The 20,609-nt window shown below is 39.8% G+C and overlaps 1 protein-coding gene and 1 pseudogene across 1 annotated transcript in view; both read left to right on the top strand.

The window, feature by feature from the left end:
• Positions 1 to 11,130, top strand: part of TSG101 (tumor susceptibility 101) — a 51,174-nt gene extending 40,044 nt beyond the window's left edge. Inside the window, exons 8-10 of the mRNA XM_070624458.1 lie at positions 7,774 to 7,976; positions 9,284 to 9,523; positions 10,792 to 11,130. Coding sequence (XP_070480559.1) covers positions 7,774 to 7,976; positions 9,284 to 9,523; positions 10,792 to 10,881 — 533 coding nt within the window. The 3' untranslated portion in view covers positions 10,882 to 11,130. The remainder of the gene's footprint in view (positions 1 to 7,773; positions 7,977 to 9,283; positions 9,524 to 10,791) is intronic.
• Positions 11,131 to 14,973: 3,843 nt separating this feature from the next.
• On the top strand, positions 14,974 to 20,223 carry LOC139084279 (small ribosomal subunit protein eS12-like; annotated as a pseudogene).
• Positions 20,224 to 20,609: the final 386 nt, after the last annotated feature.

Genomic DNA, 20,609 nt, shown 5'->3' with positions numbered 1-20,609 from the left:
TAGAAAGGTGTGAATGGTAACCTCTGAGTTAAAGCCAATGCCTGCTACAGAATTTCTCTTGGAAAATCTTCCCAAGTACTGTATATCTCATTCTCAGAGTTTAATAATGTCATTTTAAGATTTTGTTCCTAAACTCAATCATAAACAAAGATCAGAAACAGTAAGTTTGGAAGGGTATTATCAACAGACATTTGAGAAACCAGTTTTACCTTTGTTAAAGGCTTGTTTTAAAATTCCGGAGTGGAAAACCCTGTAAATGCTGCAACCAAATGATTTCATCTCCGTTTTTTTTCATTTGTTGGTTCATATTTAAAAATTAGATAAAATGAAAAACTGCAGAAAAAGAAGAAAACTTCTGATTGAGTAACATTCCTTTGAAGATAAGAAGCTAGTAAACATGACAAGATTTTCTTGACTGTCTTGTCCAACACTGCTCTTCCTTCTCTGGCCGGCCTGGATTAATGAGTTTAGCTTATGGAAACTCTCCTTCCAGGATATTGCACCCCAGGTCCCCGCTCATGGTGGGTGTACTAGTGCACACCTGCTTGTGTATGTAGGTTTGGGTCTAAGCAAGTAACATCCAGAAGTAAAAATGCTGGGCAGGTGATTCACTTTTTCTGGTTAGAGGTAAGGTCAGAAAAGTTAATGTTTACTTATTTGGTCTTTTACTTTGAGGTTACCATGTATTTTCTCTCTAATATAAATGAACTCCCTTTGGAGTTACAGGAAGTATGATCATCTACGTACTGTAGGGAGATAAATAAAACTAATTGTCTTAAGTGTTTAAAGATAGTTTTAAATCAAGTAGCGTGCACTAGCGCACTTGGAAGATAATGGCCTACATTATTCATTGAATTATCAGATCTAGTGGGTGGGGTATTGATTTCCCAATTGTAGAAAAATTATATCTTATTTCCTAAGGATTAAGTTTAGTGATCAGATTCTACTTGGCATTTAAATGAGGTTTTGCATAGGATTTTTCTCGAAATCTATGTTACTTTTCAATTGCTACTAATCTGGAACTGTAGAAGGGCGCTTCTGAAATCTGAATCAGCATGGGTGAAGGTCACCATGTGGGGACTTGAGGTATGGCAGTTTGCCACAGCTGCTTCTTAGTCCAGGCTTGTTACAGCAGGTATAAGGATTATTAAAATTTCTCTTAAGATGTTTGAGGAAAAAATTTTTGTTTGAAAAATGATCAAGAAGATGAGAATCTTCCACCACATCTTTTTTATTTGTTTATATAAACAATCTCTTGAAGTCTCAAGGTTCATTGAATTTTGAACTCTAATCTGGGCTTTGCTTTTTTGGCATTCATATTTCAGATCTTAATTACAGTTCTTCTCTTCTTTTTAGAAAGTACAAGGTTTAAAATGTTCAGATATACTGTATAATAAAGTCTGCTTGTGATAGAGGAGAGGACTAGGTTTAATCTTGGCATTTCTAGCCTCCTCAGGTGAACTGTGACCTTTATAGAAAGCCAGGCGACTGCTGCCTCAGCTGGGTTCCCATTTTGAGTGTTAATGGCCTTAGCTGGAGGCTTATTTTGAAGATTTATTTGGTGCTGTATGGTAGCATTTGCCTTAACGTGTTTTATAAGAGATACAGAATATAAATCCAGGATTTAAATGTGTATTTTTTAAAATAGTGATTTGAAAATTTAGCATCAGTATAATATGACTCATTTTAATATAAAAATTTTAACAAAGTTTGTTGATATGTTTGTGTATGAAAAATCCAGCCTAGTTATAAAAACACCCTTAAGCCTTTAATAGTTCAGACAACTACACAGATAAATGGAACACTTTAATTGTTGTGTATGATTGACCACACATTTGAATGCCTAACCATATTCATACCATTCAGGTCCCCAGTCTCTGCGAGAAGTATTGTTCTGTCTCACAAGAAGCATAATAAAATCTCATATAGAATATAATAAGACAAATTCTTTTAGAAACAAGTTTTAAAATTCCTACTGCTGTGGCCAGCCCCGTGGCTGAGTGGTTAAGTTTGCACACTCTGCTTCGCTCCGGGGGCCCAGGGTTTTGCCAGTTCGGATTCTGGGCACAGACATGGCACTACTCATTAGGCCATGCTGAGGCGGCATCCCACATACCACAACTAGAAGGACCCATAACTAAAATATATACAACTATGTACTCGGGGGATTTGGGGAGAAAAAGCAGAAAAAAAAATTCCTACTGTTAATGCATCCTTATCATAAATTGGGGACTTATTGAGATACCATCTTTACTAGCTATTATTTTGTAAATCACTCTTTGGGCACAAAATTATAAACTCTTGTAGAAATTAGCGCTTTTTGCTCTCTTTTAAGGACTTAATCAATTAGTACAATATAAGAAACTAGAGATTTTGCTTCGGCCTAAATTCTGTCCAAATGAACAGCTAAGTCTTTAAGTCATATTGAGTCTGTGAAGGGTTCTCATGAAATAAGAGTTAACTCTCTGGCATGTTTTATTATGTGTATTTAGTAAGTGAGGAAAGATGTTACCTTTTCACACATCCTTATTTGAGGTAGACTGACTTATTCTACAAATTGCCAAGAATGGCAAAATTCTTGATTAAGTAAGAAAATGCTCTCAGTTAAGGACCTGTAAAGTTTGGGAAGTCCATAAGACCACCCTCACTTCTGACACCAGTTGCAAGTTCAGGGGTCCCCAAGACCACCCTCAGGTCTGATCATTCTTTGGGACTCACAGAACTCACTGAAAGCTGCTGTCCTTACAGCTAAAGGAAACAGATTAAAATCTGCTAAGGGAAGAGATGCATGGGGCAGTCCAGAAAGTTCCAGACATGAGGTTTCTAGTTGTCCTCTCCCAGTGGAGTCATTATGCGGAGTATTGCCAGCCAAAGAAGCTTTCCTGGGCCTCGATGTCCAGAAGTTTTATTGAGGCCTGGTCACATAGCCATGAGACTGCCTGTGTGACTGACCTTTAGTCTCCAGCCCCAGCAGAGGTTGAGCTGTTAAGAACTGGCCCAAGGCCCCAAGTAAACAAAAACACTCTTATCAGGTGGGACACTTCAGGGGCTCAGAGATCACCCATGGGAGCCAAGGGCAAAAGCCAGACCTCTCTTTGGGTAAGGTAAATTCTTTACTGCACAGGACCAAACTATGAAGTATTTTGTCTTAACTTTAAAAGAATACCCCAGAGTATAAAAAAGAAAAAGGTATATTTTTAAAAGATTAGGATCTGCCCAAAACTTCCTGCCTGATACTGTAATTTCAAGATGAGAGGGGCAGCCTGCAGCACTGGACAAGGAGAGACAAGCTTACCTAGACATGGGTTGGGTCACCACTCATGTTACAAACCAGGAATTGTGGGGGATTCCTATACCTTGAGATCTTTCGTTGTTTTTCAATAGAGAATAAGTTGGAAACTTAACTTTGGGTTGTATTTCAAAAGGGGTAGGTTGTTACAGAAATAATTTAATGTTTATTCCACCCTGTATTAAGTTGTTGCAATAAAATTTTCTCAGATTTAATTGCAGTTTGCATTTTTTCTAGTCTTTTAAATTTGTTCTGAGAAATCAAAATTATAAATCAGTTTTCACCTCCATGGCAAAAATGGCAAACCAAAGCAAGTCAAAGAGATTGAATTATGGTAATACTTCCTGGTAAAAATTTGGCTGTCCCTTTGGAGACAGGAATAATACCTCTGAGGAATTTGACTCTTGGGGGCTGGCCCCATGGCTGGGCGGTTAAGTTTGCACACTCTGCTTCAGCAGCCCAGGGTTTCGCCACTTTGGACCCTGCTTGCAGACCTGGCACCACTCATCAAGCCATGCTGAGGCAGCATCCCACTTAGCATGGCCAGAAGGACCTACAACTAGAATATACAACCATGTACTGGGGGGCTTTGGGGAAAAGAAGAAGAAGAAAAGATTGGCAACAGATGTTAGCTAGGGGCAATCTTTACCCAAAAAACCCAATTTGACTCTTGAAGATCATAGCACCGAATTGAGGTAGCTGCTCAGACAGAACTGTTTGAGTAAATGGAAGCAGTGACAGTGTTGACATCTGTGATGTTAAGTATTTCACTCTGTTATGCACTTTTCAACACCCTTTCCAATACACACCCCTTCAGGGCAATAGAGTTTTAGAAGTTTAGTCTTCCGATTTTCAGGTCGTAGAGATATTGATCACATCTTTCATTTGGTTTAATACTACCTTATCATTTATTTTGCAGCTCATATATATTTGTAAGCAATTTCAATAATTACCTTCTACATCCCAGCAGAATGTAAGAGAAAGGAAGGGTCCAAAAGAGCGTATCCTGAGGACTCCTTGCCGGGAACCTTGGCTGCTTTGCTCCAGGGAGCCTGCAGAGGGTAACTGGCTCTGCTGGATTCAGGACACCGCTCAGCAGTGCCGCTCGTGTGTTTGGGGTGCATAGGAAGGGTTTACAGTCCCTCCCTCCAGAAAAGTATGTTTTTAAACTGATAAACATAGTAAGACTTGTTAAGAAAGCAGCCTCTGTTTGTTGTGCTGGTGTTTGGGGGATTAATTATGGTTAACAGAGGAAAGATCATTAGTGGAGATGAGCCTTAACTGTGTTTAGTGATAGAAGATGGAATCAGATATTCAGGAGCATTACTCTTTTTGTTAGTTTAGAGTGACTTGGACAGAGTTTCTTAATGGAAGAGGGAGAGCTGGTTATGGAAAGAGAATCATCTGGGGGCAGTCAGAGCCCCAGGTCACTGGCAGGGCCTCCTGGGAGTTGGCCCTTCAGGGGTTGTGATTAGCATAACGTAAGTGTTGTAGCAAAGAGACCATAATTTTAGGAAAGAAACTGGGATGTGGTGACAAGGCCAGCAAGTAGACGTTTACGGTAGCAATAAAACATCTGGTAAAAAATCCCGAGAATCACAAATGGGTAACAGCAGTTTCTTAACCTCTCTTTCATTATCATCCCCCTCAGGAGCCTTTTTTGGCATTTTTTTCTTAATCATTCCCCCATGAACTGTTAATGCTACAGATTATACTGTATATCTGTTTATGCACTATATGTGTAAAAAGAGCAAGATTTTTTTTTTAACCTCCTAAGAACCAAACTTCATCCCCTAGAGGAGCAATATCACTCCGATTGAGAATGTGCATGGGTTAGAGTGATGTTGGGGAAACTGGACTGAACCCAGAGCAGGGAAGAACTAGAGAGAACAGAGTTTCAAAGAGTCCCCAGGGTCTGGGCTGGGAAGAGAGGTGAATAAATGGACCTTCCCTTAGCCAAGAGCAGAGCCTAACCAGAGAACAAGAACAAAGGCAAAGTGGAAACAGCAGTCATTGTGTGTAGACTGATTAGAACTAGGAAGAAGGACAGACGAAAGCGTAAAAGCAACTAGTCCTTCAAAGGGACCTGGAGGAGAACAAGTTGTCTTGCTGAGAAAGAGAGGTTAGTACTTTAGAACAGTGAGGAGTCGGGCATGTAATTAAAGAGGTGAGGATTTTCGTTCCACAGGAGAGTGGGGGAAGAGAGTAGGAGAGTCCCATCTGATCGTTTTAGTCTTTGAAGATGTTCTGAGGATCTTTGCCTTTGTGGGAAGATGGTAAAAGGCAGCTTGGGGCTTTAAGAAAGAATCAGAAGGACTGAGGATTTTGGTTAGGTGTGGCAGGCGAGGCCATGGAGTTAGAAGTCCTGGTGATCTGACAGAGTTTGAAAGAAGCCACCTTGGCAGGCAGCCTGTGTACAAGACTATAAGAGACGGGCAAGGAGCTGGGGCTGAGGGGAGATGCTCACCGGGAGCAGAAGTCAAAGGTAAAGGTGCGAGAAGGAATGAATGGAGATAGGCATTGGTGAGTTCAGGAAGGTTGCTAGAGTCATGGTGGTGTCTGTAGGGGAGGACGTGAATAAAGAGGCCGTCAGAGAGGAAACCGATAAGAAGATTTGGGGATGAGCCTGGAGGTGATGTGGTAGCTGCTGAATTGATGAGAACACTTTGGAAAAGTTAGGTGTTAAGAGTCCAGGGATGTGAAAAACAGGCCCTCCGTTTCACAGAGGAAATGTGCTTGCCCTCCAGCTTACAACTCTGAATTCTAAAGCACAGTTGTCTGAAAAAGTTAATACTTTTGCTTCTCAGAAATATGAAATAATCTGAAATACTTTTGTAAGATCAGAAGTGAATTCTGGAAAGCATCTACTATATGGATTTTTTGTTAGTAATCATCTAAAAGTATGAACTGCCTCTGTGTGAACTCTTTGGGCTGGATACTGTTGGGCTCTGCTCAGCGAGAGGTGTCCAGCAGGAAAGAGACTCTTAACAGGGAGCGGCAGTGAGCGCTGGGGGTCTGCTGTGGGGCTCTTCCTGTCTCTGTGTACAAGCGGTGTCCTTCGGCTGGAAAACCTGGCCTTTGAGACACTATCTGGACTCATTTGCACTTGCAAGAAGAAAATCCAAGTCAGAAAAAAACGTAGTTCTTCTGTGGTGGAAACAAGAGAAAGAGAAAAAAACCCACAGAATTCTAGACTTAGACTCTTCCTTTCAAAATCTGTGACATCTGAGAACAACATAGTCTCCCAATGTCATTTACAAAAGCCCAGAAAAGCACTGAGGGTAACCTGCGTATGGATCAGCTTCTGGGAGAAGACAGCTTTACTACAAACTAAAAAGTTGAGCAACCAGACCAGCTTATGGAATAGCGAGAGTTGTGATCAAATGGGACACTGAAAATCACACGTGGAGCTCATTGCAGTGTAGTTTGGAGAGTGCAGTTTCCTTTTAGAAACAGTGTACTTTGGTACCAGGAAGGGGATTGTAATGGATGGGAACATTAGTGGTGAGAGTTTGGGTACATTTCTGCAAACACATTAAAGGGTTTTTTGTTTCTCTGATGAGTGGAATTCAATGTCAAGGTGATATAAAAATTTTCAGCTCAATGTGGAGGTGATACTTTCTGTTAGTCTGTAATCATTCTTTATTCATTATAGGCAATAAAGGTCCAATATACTTATAATTCCCCACATGATATTCCATCATCAAACATAATTGAAAATCAAAATACCATTTCTGCATTTGCTGATTTAGGAGCCTAACTGAAGAATGTGAATAGTCATAAGGAGTATCCCTACTCAGGTTAAAGGGAGGACCTTTTGGAGAAAATATCTGAGAGAGAAGTGTATTTGATCTGAAATGTGCGAGGAAATCATATAAGACACTGATCAGGAAGGGACCTTTGGAAGAGAATAGTAAAGAATCTGAGAATAAGCAAGTTTATCAGCTGTTGAATTTTTGGGATGTCGTTCTCTTGCTCATGTTCTCTCCTATTCTTGGGAAAGAGAAAAGGAGTGAGAGTCTTGCGGAGGGAAGCCTTATTAACCTGTCCGTTAGGGAATCTCTGCCCACACTCAGTCCTCTTACTGGCCTCCCCGGTGGGTGCCTGTCTCCTTCATCTTAGCAGTGGAGCCTGAGAAGGGACTGCACTTGAATCACATGTTTTTCTTTGGTGTAAATTTGTTGTCCCATTTGTTGGAGATTTAGGAATAATTGTAATTTGTAGGGACATAGCCTCTGCCTCATTGAGAAAACAGCTAACTGTTTGGGCTTTAAGTAGAGAAAGCGGGTAAATATGGATTAATAGTAATCTCTCAATCAACTCAGATTTTAATGTTATTTTTGATGAAATGGTAATATTTAATTTTTCTTTCCTCCCACTTTGAAAGGGTCGGCTCATATTTCGTCCTGGTTTCTGAAGGTTCCTGTGAAAGGAATAGAAAGAGCCTGGAAATAAGCAAGTGATTTTTGCCGTTTTCCCTGCAGGTCCCAGTAGGGATGGCACAATCAGCGAGGACACCATCCGAGCTTCTCTCATCTCCGCGGTCAGTGACAAACTGAGATGGCGGATGAAGGAGGAAATGGATCGTGCCCAGGCAGAGCTCAATGCCTTGAAACGAACAGAGGAAGACCTGAAAAAAGGTCACCAGAAACTGGAAGAGATGGTTACCCGTTTAGATCAAGAAGTAGTAAGTAACACATGGAACAGTTGTGATTTTTAGATTGAATTATAGCCATGGCAGAATGTCCTATGTGTACGGTGGTTACCCTGGACATTGTGGGGATGGTAAGAGCTCAGAAAATTACACGTCTTTAAGCATTTGAAAGTAGCTTCTCCGTAGCTTGGTTAACAGTGAGGACTGTGTTTGGAATTTGGTCGTTGATTGGAAGGGGATGGTATTTAGAGCATTTCGCTTGCACCCTCCCCTGGAGGATGTTGTTCTGACGAAAGGAGGACTGTTGTTGCCGAGTGCTTGATGGAGCCAGTTCCCAGGAAATAAGAATTTTAGAGAGCTCTAGCCATGTTAAAGATCTGCAGACCTTGGGCGCAGACTTAAGAGTCAGTTCTTTTTTATTGTTTCCAAATGTCGTTTGAGCTATTTTTAAAGTATCTTCAGTGAGGCCTCTTAACTTAATAATCCACAGATATTTGGGTGACTTAAGAGTTACATGTAAACACAGTGTATGCAACCTTTAGCTTTTAAACTTTCTCACATTTTTATCAGACTCCTGTACCCTGAAAAGTCAGTATGTCGGCCCTGTGACTTTGGTTAATGCTGTAGAGGCACTAGCATAATCTGAGTGCCAACTTCACTCTCCACTGTCATTCCTGTGAAGGAGCACTTATTCCAATAAATGTGGATTTTTGATGAAAAGGTAAAGAGTTAGTGAATGAGGGTTTTTCAGGAACATGATTTGTACATACACATTAGTCTTACAAAATGGTTCTAGTATGTGAAGTGAGCTTTGCAGTAGCTAGCTATCTTAAATTCAGGAAAGTAACACCAGTTCAGTTCCGAGCCTGCCAGCATCACCTGTCATATCTTGTGACTACAGTTCAAGCGTTTGGGGTTCTATGCTAACTCCTCTAAAACTGGGCAAGTTGTTCCTCTGTGGCCGGTGCCCACTTGTTTGGAAGAAAGACCTTTTATGATTTTCATGTAAGGAACCTCCTGCTGTAAAGTATCTTGTCTGATGGCTTAGTTTGCAGTATCATTTGTCACTGACAAGTGTCAAGCATATCACTGCCACTGAAAGTGCTCAGCTCAGGTTATTTCCAACATTATCCTTTTTCACTCAGCACATGAGGTCACACCTTTTTCTCTACCTTTGACTAATGTGTTATTTGAAACACTAATCTCATCCATGACTTGTTTAAACATTGCTTTTTTATTAGCAAGTCTGTTTCTATGAAGTTGAGTTGTAAATGTGTGATGAGCAGATAATTATGTGCAATCAGTATAAAGTCATCATGCTTGGACTGTTCTGTTTTCAGGCTGAGGTTGATAAAAACATAGAACTTTTGAGAAAGAAGGATGAAGAACTCAGTTCTGCTCTGGAGAAAATGGAAAATCAATCTGAAAACAATGATATTGATGAAGTTATCATTCCCACAGCCCCACTGTACAAACAGATCTTAAATCTGTATGCAGAGGAAAATGCAATTGAAGACACTATCTTTTACCTGGGAGAAGCTTTGAGGCGGGGAGTAATAGACCTGGATGTCTTCCTGAAGGTATGTCTTCCTCATTCTGCTTTCCAGGATTTTGGAACTTGTGTTTTAGAGGCACTGACCTTGAAAACCACAAACCAAGAGGGTTTCTCTGTAGGGTGGGTTGAAATTCCTTGTCTTCCCAGATGACAGCGAGTGAGATATATGGCTGTGAGCAGTGTCTTCCTACCTACAGAGGGCTGAGGGTCTGTCTGAGTGGGGGAAGAAGAGTGGGCCAGTGGCTGCATTCCCTCCCAAACCCCAGGGAGCACCAGCCGAACATAATGCTTCTCTCTTGCTCCCGTACCTGGGTGGATCGGGAGGTACAAGCAGATTTCTAGTAGTTCTTTCGGGTCACACCATCTAAACTGAGATCACTGACTGCCCCACTCCCATTGTTTTTGTGTTAATTTTCTTAGAGTTACATAATTTTAGACCTGTTTTTCCAGATCAAACAGTCCTGCAGTCTTGGGCTGCCCTGCTGGTGCTAGAGCCCCTCTGTGAGAAGGTTATGTCAGGCTTGATGTTACTGTACAGACATGAAGAAAAGGTCCAGTAAGGCACGCCTGGCTACTGCTCTCCCTTGGGTCACGAAGAGCATGGTTGTTAGGAATAGTAGCAGCGACCGTTTGGATATTCAATCCAGCCTCTTCAGTATACATGTGAGGCTGGTCAGGTGGCTCGCTGATCTTGCCTATCTCACTATGAGTGAGTAGCCCAACCACTCACGGACCTGATGCAAGCAAATAAATGGCTGGGTATAAACCAGAGACCCAAGAGAGGACCTCCTTTCTGTACACTATCCCCTGCTTGGGTTGCAGAGTCTAGAGACAGATGCACGTGGAGAGGCAAGAGGGGCATGCTGTTTGCTGGGCACTGGACAAAAGTTGGCTTGTGCTACTCATCCCTGCCCTGCCCCTTAGCCAAGAGGGGACAATCATAGTTACCAAAGTTCTTGTAGCTTTTTTTAGGATCACAGTACCAGTTTCCCTGAAATCTTGGTTGTCTCAAAATGTAGCTCAAATTCCTGAGCCAGATTCTGCAATGTGGTGTTTTCCCTGTGAAGTAAGCCTTTATGGGTCTCAGAAGACTACCTTCCTTAACACAGCCTGCCAGCATCAATCTAGTGTGGTTTAAAAGCCACAAGTAATGAGGTATTGGTTCCAAAGGAAGGTTGATATAATGAGTTTAGGGTTCTTAGATCCCGTCTAGGTTACAGACTGTCTAATGCTTCATGCCTGGGCCTGGATCAAAGCCATTCTAAACTGTTGCAACTTTTTCCCCCCTCCCAGCATGTGCGTCTTCTGTCCCGTAAACAGTTCCAGCTGAGGGCACTAATGCAAAAAGCAAGAAAGACTGCCGGTCTCAGTGACCTCTACTGACTGCTCTGATGTCAGCTGGAGATTGAGCTCTTCTTAAAGTATTCTTTTCTTCTCTTCCTTTCTCTTAGTAGGTGCCCAGAATAAGTTATTGCCGTTTATCATTCAAGTGTAAAATATTTTGAATCAATAATCTATTTTCTGTTTTCTTTTGGTAAAGACTGGCTTTTATTAATGCACTTTCTATCCTCTGTAAACTCTTTTTGTGCTGAATGTTGGGACTGACTATGGTAAATAAAATTTGTTGCATAATTTTTCTCTTCTTTATTGAACATCTTTAGGAAAAATCCATGAAGCCTTAATAAGAAGCCTGGCTTTTAATTTAGCAAACAAAGCATAATATCCATCATAAGTTGAAATTTAGCATTATTTATGGCATATAGAGTGAATTCTATTTAATATGGGATATACCACCTAGAAATGTAAATTTTCAAATATTTGAAATTGAAGGATTTGAATGACTTATTTGGTGAAAGGTCCTGGGTGGTACCCTCCTACCAGTCCCTGCCTGGATTTATTTCCTCTCTAGGCCTTTATGGTTCAAAACTGTGTTTCCATCAAGAAGAAAGGAGCAGAGTGGCAAGCTATACACCTGAGAACTAATGATCTAGGTACAATGGTCTGGCCACAGTGACGGAGGGAAGGACAGTTGTTGCCCGCAGCTACAAAGGGCAAGGAATGACAGGTACCTCCAAGGCTACTTGGTTGTCTAAGCATCAAAGTTTATTAATAAAGGGAAACAGAACAAGGAGCAGGGATAAAAGGGAGCAACAAATCGGTGCTTACAACATCCACACCACAATCAGCCGGGGAAGTCCCGGTAGTTTGTACAGCGGGTAGGAGTGCCGATTGTCCGGGTCTGAGGCAAAGCGTCCTTTCCTCAGCGAGACTTCCCCAGTTGATTGTGGTGTGGATGTTGTAAGTACCGATTTGTTGTTCCCCTTTATCCCTGCTCCTTGTTCTGTTTCCCTTTATCAGTAAACTTTGATGCTTAGACAACCAGGGAGCCTTGGCGGTCCCTGCCATCCCTTGCCCTTTGCAGCTGCGGGCATCAGCAGTGTACACTGCCTCCCTGCTCTCACGGTCATTTGAAGTCAGTCTTCCTGGTGTGTAACTATAACCAAGATTGTCACCACCCAATAGGCTGTGTATCCTGCGGGGCTCGTCTAGTAGAACAGAACTTTCTCTGTGAAAATGAGAGAGCTAGAAGGTTCTTGAGGTTACAAAGAAACAAACATTCTAATTTCAGATGTTTTAAGATATTTAGGGAGACCGGCAGCCCACTCCATACTTCTCCCAAGAGAAAAATGGCCAAGCTGGTCTCAGCCATCACTGGCGGGTTCATACGGTTAAGATCTTGTCTTAAGAAACTAGGATCCACTAGTAAAAATTATCAGAACAAAAACTAGCAAGATCAAATCAACGTTTAATTTTTGTTAGGACTGGAACTAACGTTTAGTTATTTTTGTGTATACATACTTTTATTTTTACATTGTGGAGGCAGTCACAGCTTTTTTATAGCAATAAGTGAATATAGGTATCAGCCAGCCAGAATGAATCAGCATATACTTGATGCAAAGAATCAGTTTCTGTAACACAATAAACACACCATACATTCTTTTGGACCAAATGGCAACTATATGTATATACAAGGCACGTACTGATACACCACAGGTACCAAAACACCTTCTTTGATGCAGTCACTTAGGAATTGTAAAAAAAATATCATCCAACATCTAGAGGCTAAGTAAAGGAGCTGGAGGGCTAACAGAGGAGTCACTCTTCCCCTTTCCCTTTCTCCAACTTTCAGGAATTCAAGTTTATTCAAAAGGTTGACATAGATAATCCTATAACTACTGTCGTCTTTGATAATTTCAGAATGGTAGCTTTAAGCCCCTTTAAAGCTGGAGGTTCTCCTGAACTTCCCAAAGAGTTTCTCTCCTTTTTCAAATGAGCCTCCTCTTCAGGGCTCAGCTTTACCTTTACAAGGGCTGTAATACCAGTCTCTCCAGGGTGCACGGCACACTAAGGAATACGTCTTCATTTATTCCATAGAGGCCCTGAGCGTAATGACTTAATTAGTGCTTTTTCTTTCTTACTTCCAACAAAGGTCTGCGATATGAGAAACAACAGTTGCTGGGTGAAGGAGTATGGAACAGATTTGGAGTACAAATTGTGGCAGAAAAATAGACCACCAAGATAGAGAACAATTTAAACAGATGATTAAACATATTTATTGTTCAGATTCATCAGCCATCTTTCCACATAGGCCCAGCCTCTCGCCATGTTGGCTGGGACCTACTCTCCTTTTCCTATCTCCTTGCCCCCGAAACCTCTTCCTGTCAGGAAACCACTTCAAAATTCCCATTGCTTTATTCCCAGTGATTTAATTCCATTTTGCTTTACCCTCTCCCATTCAGACCAGCAGTGGGATCTTACCCAGGCCCCAGCCTCCCCGTCTCCAGGAGACTAATGCCAATACTTTTGTGACTAGTCCTTCTTTCCTAGGTCGCTTTATTGGACATAATTGGAACTGTTAAAAAACAACTCAAAATGGAGCACAGTGGTTACCCACAGTGGCTCCCAGTGTTACAAGATATTTTGTAAACTTAGTCGACTCAGTTAAATAATAAAGATGCAAGAAGATTTCCTTTTACCTAATTGAATGTAATAAGAAATACTACACTAGCCCAGGACAAAGGTCTGCAAAGATAGGTCTCTCCTCACCCGCCCCTTTCTCTGTCTCTCCCTCTTCAGCAGCAACAAAGAACAGACTTTAGGAGGAGAGGCGCTTCCACAAGATCAACCTCAACAGTTAATTGTCAGGACCGGCCCTGTGGCCGAGTGGTTGAGTTCACGTGCTCCGCTTCGGTGGCCCAGGGTTTCACCCTTCAGATCCTGGGTGCAGACATGGCGCTGCTCATTAGGCCATGCTGAGGTGGCATCCCACATGCCACAACTAGAAGGACCCACAACTAGAATATACAACTGTGTACTGGGGGGAATTGGGGAGAAAAAGCAGAAAAAACAAAGAAGATTGGCAACAGTAGTTAGCTAAGGTGCCAATCTTTTAAAAAAAAAAAAGTTAATTGTCCCTCGTAAAGTCTCTTTTATCCTTTTTTTACATTAATGTTAAATAATTTTTCGAACATGAACATCCTGCCTTACTTATGCACTCTCCTAAGATTCTTCAAAATAACTTCTGTTAAATCAGCTACAGATAGGGTGTCACCCCAAGGAGTCTATCCTTTCTTTTTTCTTCTTCGTCTTCTCCCCAAAGCTCCCCAGTATATAATTGTATATTGTAGTTGTGGGTGCCTCTGGTTGTCGCCTCAGCATGGCCTGATGAGTGGTGCCATGTCCACACCTGGGATCTGAACCGGCAAAACCCCAGGCCGCCAAAGCAGAGCACATGAACTTAACTACTCAGCCACCAGACTGGCCCCTATCCTTTCTTTTTTTTTTTTTTTAAGATTTTATTTTTTCCTTTTTCTCCCCAAAGCCCCCCAGTACATAGGTGTATATTCTTACTTGTGGGTCCTTCTAGTTGTGGCATGTGGGATGCCACCTCAGCATGGCCTGACGAGCAGTGCCATGTCCGCACCCAGGATTCAAACCAGCGAAACCCTGGGCTCTGCAGTGGAGTGTGCAAACTTAACCACTCAGCCACGGGGCTGGCCCCACCTAGCCTTTCTTTTTAATCATCTCATAGCCACGGTGGAGTTAGAAGAAATCATGAGCATAAGAAGTTTAGAAGAAATACTTGTCATTAAACATCATTTTGTGGCAACCTACATGACAATGCCACAAAACTGAAATGTTTTCATCCGTAATTTCTCCTAGAAATTTCTTATCGGTTATTTAAGGTAAATAGAGTTATGAGGGTAAGTACAGAGATCCAGAATTTACTATGAAATCGATTTCACCACTAGCCGTAAAGACTAAATAGCAACAGTTTAAAAGAATATATTGTCAGTCAACAAGTGAGTGGCTACTGTGTGGTAGACACTGAGTTAGGCTCAGCAATGAACAAGACAGACTCAGTCCCTGACTGCTGGGGAATAAGATCACACAAAAATAAAAGTCAAAGTGCTAATGGAAGAAAAGCACAGAAAACATAATAACATAGTTAAAGGACCTAATCTCATCTCTCTGGCAGAAATCAGGCTCACGACTATCTTCCAAGGTACTGAAAATGCAAAATTAACATGTTATGTGGCAACCACTTCTTTGTGAACATTTTCCCACTGCTCAGTATCTTTGTCAGTTTCTGTATCTGAATTCAGATCCTCAGAGACCCCAGCAGTATTAACTCCACACAGGAACTAAGAAAAAGATACCCAGGGGCCAGCCCCTTGGCCAAGTGGTTAAGTTCTCATGCTCTACTTTGGTGGCCCAGGGCTCACCAGTTCAGATCTCGGGTGCAGACCTACACCGCTCATCAAGCCATGCTGTGGTGGCATCCCCCATAGAAGAACTAGAAGGACTTAGAACTAGGGTATACAACTAAGTGCTAGGGCTTTGGGGAGAAAAAGAAAAAGAGGAAGATTGGCAACAGACGGTAGCTCAGGGCCAACCTTCCTCACCAAAAAAGAAAAAAAGGCAGCTCCTGAGCTGAGGAGTTTAAAAAGAAAAATATACCAAAAAATCCACTTATTACATGGTATTATGTAACAGGATTTTTTTTAAACTTAGCAAAACTATTATAATTGCCCTGAGTGGTTTTCAACTAGGAATGTTCAACAGAACTATCAAAAAATTCGGATGTCTAAGTCCCACCCCAAATCTGCTAAATTAAAATCCCCAGGGATGAGCCCCACAGTCTGTCATCTTGGCAGAGATTCTCCAAACACGAAAGTGAGTTTTAAACTTTAAACTATAGATAAGTTTTAACTTCTGTCCTTTCAAGTCCTTTTCCAGAGCCAGGGTTTATATTAGATGGATTTCCAGGCTCTTAGCCAGAAGGAACAAAGAGAGAAAGGACTGCTGTCACCATAGCACCCTCCTCTTCCCTTTCATTTTCTCCTGTTAATATGAAGAGTTCATGTTACTTGAATTAGAATACCTAGCTTTCTGAACGAGAGTGTCACAAGTTAAATATGAAGTATATCACGTTACTTGGTGCTGGATTAAGAAAGCCTTATAATCTTAACCATCAGTATGTAGGATTATAATAACATTCTCACCTTTTTCAAATTTGTATTTCTGGCAGATTACTATAAAAATAATAAATGTGCTATAAATTAGAATATTACTACAAGGCCTAAAGAGGAATAAAAGTCCTTTTTCCCCACCCAGGAACTATTTTACTTTATGATTAAATATCTCTTTTCTTTTTCTTGTAGAAGACTGTCCCTGAGTTAACATCTGTGCCAGTCTTCCTCTATTTTTTCTATGTGGGATGCCGCCACAGCACGGCTTGATGAGCGGTGTGTAGGTCCATGCCTGGGATCTGAACATGTGAACCCCAGGCCGCCAAAGTGGAGGATGCACACTTAACCACCATGCCACCAGGCTGGCCCCAAAAAGCAATTTTAGAATGTTGCAAAGCTAAAAGGATACTATTAAATTACTTAATGAGTTACAGAGGAAATAAAACTAAGAATTACAAAATATTTAGAAATGTACCACAAAACAAAGCACCACAGAACCAAAAAAAAGTGATACTTGTAAATTTATATTCAAGAAACATCAAAAATCAATCATAAAGTAAAAAGTAAAGAGCAGAAAGCAATAAGATTTAAAAAAGTATCAATAAAATAGAAAGCTAATTCTTGGGGAGAGGGGGACTAATAAATTAGAAAAATATCTAGCAAAACTAGGGGGGAAAGGGGAAAGGTTGCAAGCAAATAAGATTAGGAAACAAGAGAGGTAATCACAGATAGAGCAGAGATTTTAAAAGTCATAAAATATGAAACACATGCCAGTATAATTAAAAACTTGGAAGAAATTAAGAACTCTAGAAAACTTCCTAAAATGACGTAAGATGAAATGGAAAATTTGAATAAACAGATATACATTAATGAACTTCCTTCAAAAATCTATCCCTTCACCATTTCAAACTTTTATAAATGTGTTTTATCAAACCTTCAAGGAACAGTTCATTCTTATCTCATGCAACCTATTTTATTAGAAAACAGGAAAAAGATTTTGGTGGGCACAGTAAGACCCTGATACCACAACTGAGAAATGACTGCATGAAAAATAATAAAGTCATTATCATGTCTTTACATAGATGCACAAGTATTAAACTATTAGCAAACATAATTAACTGGGATTTTTGAAAAATACTTCATGACCAAGTAGGGTTTACCCCAGAAATGTAAAAATGGTTCAATATCAGAAAATCTATTAATATATCACATGAGATTTAAAGAAAAAGATACGTATGATCATTTGAATTGTAGAAAAACCTGATGAAATTCCAAACCCATTCAGACTTTTTAAAAACTCAAGAATCTAGGGAAAAAAGAAAACTTCCTTAACCTGAAAAAGGTATGGATCAGAATTCAAAAATCATACATAATGAAGAAAAGTTACAAAGGTTTTCATTACAGTCAGGAACAACACAAGGATACCCACTATCACTGTTTCTATTTAACATTGTATTGCAGATACTTCTAGCTAAAGCAATAGGACAGGAAAAAGATAAAGGTCTTAAGAATAGGCAAAAGTCCTTATTTGGAGATGGTAGAATTGTCTAATAGGAAGTGTTTGATAATCTACAAACTATTGAAATGAATTAACAGAAAGAAAAAACAACCGAGACTTGGGACACCAACATATGTGTTATGGTAGTACCAGAAGGAGAGGAGAGAAAGGAGTAGAAAAATTATTTGAAGAACTAATGGCTGAAACTTCCAAAATATGAAAAACATTAATCTACACATCCAAGAAGCTTAAGAAACTCCAAGTAGGATAAACTCAAAGAGATTCTCACTTAGACACATCACAGTCAAACTGTTAAAAACCATAGAAAATATTGGAAATAACGAGAAAAGAGACATTGCACACAAGGGAACCAAAATAAGTTCACAGATGACTTCAAATCTAAAGCAATGGAGGCCAGAAGACAGCCGAATGACATTCAAAGTGCTGGAAGAGAAACTCAGCCAAGAGTCCTATATCCAACAAATTTCTATTTCAAAAATGAAGGCAAAATAAAGACATTCCCCAATAAACAAAGAGAATTCACTGCTAGCAGCAGACTTGCTCGACCACAAATACTAAAGGAAGTTCATCAGGCTGAAAGGAAGCGACACCAGGCAGCAATTCAAATCAACATGAAGAAATAAAGAGCACCGGCAATAGTGATTATGCAGCAACTATCAGTATAATTTACATATACATATAATAATTTGTGTATTATATATAAACATTTATATATTTTTTATATATATATACACACACAGATACCTCTTTTATTTAAAATACAACAGCATAAGACAATATAAAACTTATGGTTGGGCCTACAAGATACAGAGATACAAGGTATTTGACAGTAACAACCCAGAGGAGGAAGAAAGGAAAGAAGCTAGAGTAAAGCAAGGAAGTGACATCAGACTAACTCAAATCTAGACAAAAGAAATTAAGAATACCAGAAATGAAAAATAAGTTAATATAAAAAAACTTTATAAATGTATATTTTTCTCCTTTAACTTCTACAAAAGACATTATATAAAGCAATAATTATAACACTGTATTGTTGAATTTGTAATATATATATAGATATATACAGCAATAATAGCACAAAAGTGGGAGAGGGATTGGTGCTATAACAAAGCAAAGCTTCTATAATTTATTGGAACTTAGTGTGCAAAATGTGAAGTAAATCCTGGTACATTAAGCTAACGTAACTCCAAGAACAACAACTAAAAAAGACTCAAAAAACAGTTAAAAATTAATTAAGGAATTAAAATGGTAATTTAGAAAAAATCTTAATGCAAACAAAGTCAGTAAAGGAGGAACTGAGGAACAAAAGAAGACCTAAGACATACAGAAAGCAGATAGCAAATGGCAGGCATACATCCAAACCTATCAATACAAACAGTAAATGTGAATAAACTGAACAATCCATTCAAAAGGCAGAGATTTTCAAATTGGATAAAACAAGATGTAACTATGTTGCTCCCTAGAAGAGACACACTTTAAAGATAGAAGTAGGTTGAAAGTAAAAAGATGGAAAATGATACACCATACAAATAGCAACCACAAGGGAAACTGAGTAGCTCTACCAAATCAGACAAAAGTTTAAGGGGGAAAAAATGTTTTATAGAAACAAAGAGGGATATCTTATAATAACAAAAAGATTAATTCGTCAGGAAGATATAACAATTATAAACATAGGTCCTAAAATGCATGAAGCAAAAACTGAGAAAACTGAAGGGAGAAGCAGCCAGTTTCAATAACTGAAAACGTCGACCCCCCACTCTTGCTTATGGATAGAACCACCATTCAGATAGTCAGCAAGGACACAGAAGACTTGAACAACGCTATCAACCGATTGGAAGTAAGTGACATCTCAGAGAACTCCAACAACAGCAGAGTATGTGCACACAGAATGTTTTCCATGATAGGCTATATGCTAGGCTGCAAAATCTCAACAAATTTAAAAGAGCTGAAATCATAAAGGATATTCTCATACCACAAAAGAATTAAATTAGAAATCAACAGCATAAGGAAACCTGAGAAATTCACAAATATCTGGAAATGAAAACACACAACTAAGTGACCAATGGGTCAAGAAGAAATCATAAGAGGCTTTCCCCGCCACCACCAAGTCAGGCAGAGGTAGACACTCTGTGCATTCAAGATGTGGCTCCACCCTTAAGCCTCCGCCGTGGTTGGGGAAGGCACTGCTGCTGGAGGCGTAATGAACATTAATACTGTTTCAAGAGGTGCCATCCATGACGGCCTGCCCTGTGGTATTCTTGAAGACGCGGAGCCTTAGATAAGTGCCAAGCCCATCGTGTGTGTTTGCATTCAACCTTGATGAGCCTCTTTGTGTCAAACTGGTGGAGGCTCTTTGTGCTGAACACCAAATCAATCTAATTAAGACTGATGACAACATGAAACTAGGGGGATGGGGAGGCCTCTGAAATTGACAGAGGGAAAACCTTAAAAAGCAGTTGGTTGCAGTTGTGTGGTAGTTAAGAACTATGGCAAAGCAACTGAAGCCAAGGATGTCATCAAGGAGTACTTCAAATGCAGGAAATGAACAAATAAAAAACTTTGTCTTGTTCCTTGAAAAAAGTAAAAGAAAAATGACAAGAAAAATTTTAAAATATTTGAGACAGAAACAATATACCAAAATTTATAAAATGCAGCTCATACGGTGCTTAAAGGGAAATCAACAGCTGTAAATGCCCACTAGGAAACAATGAAGATCTCAAATCAATAATCTAACTTATCATCTTAAGAAACAAGGGGGTACGATAAGAATGATGGTGTTTAAGGGTACAAACGTGTAATGAGTAGTAAATAAGCCACAGGGATCTAATGCACAGTATAATGAATATAGACATTAATTTTGTACTATAATTATGTGATAAATATTGCTACACAGCAATCGTATTAAATATATATGCACATCAAAGTAACATGCTGTACACTTAAACTTACACAATGTTACACATTGAATTTAAGTTAAAAAAAAGAAAAAGAAGAGCACACTAAACCCAAAGACAGAAGAAATAATAAAGATTAGAATGGAAATAAAAATGAAACAAAGT

This window comes from Equus przewalskii, chromosome 6 (assembly GCF_037783145.1).
Source record: "Equus przewalskii isolate Varuska chromosome 6, EquPr2, whole genome shotgun sequence".
In the NCBI taxonomy this organism is placed as follows: Eukaryota; Metazoa; Chordata; class Mammalia; order Perissodactyla; family Equidae; genus Equus; species Equus przewalskii.
This window is presented reverse-complemented; position numbering and strand designations above follow the sequence as displayed.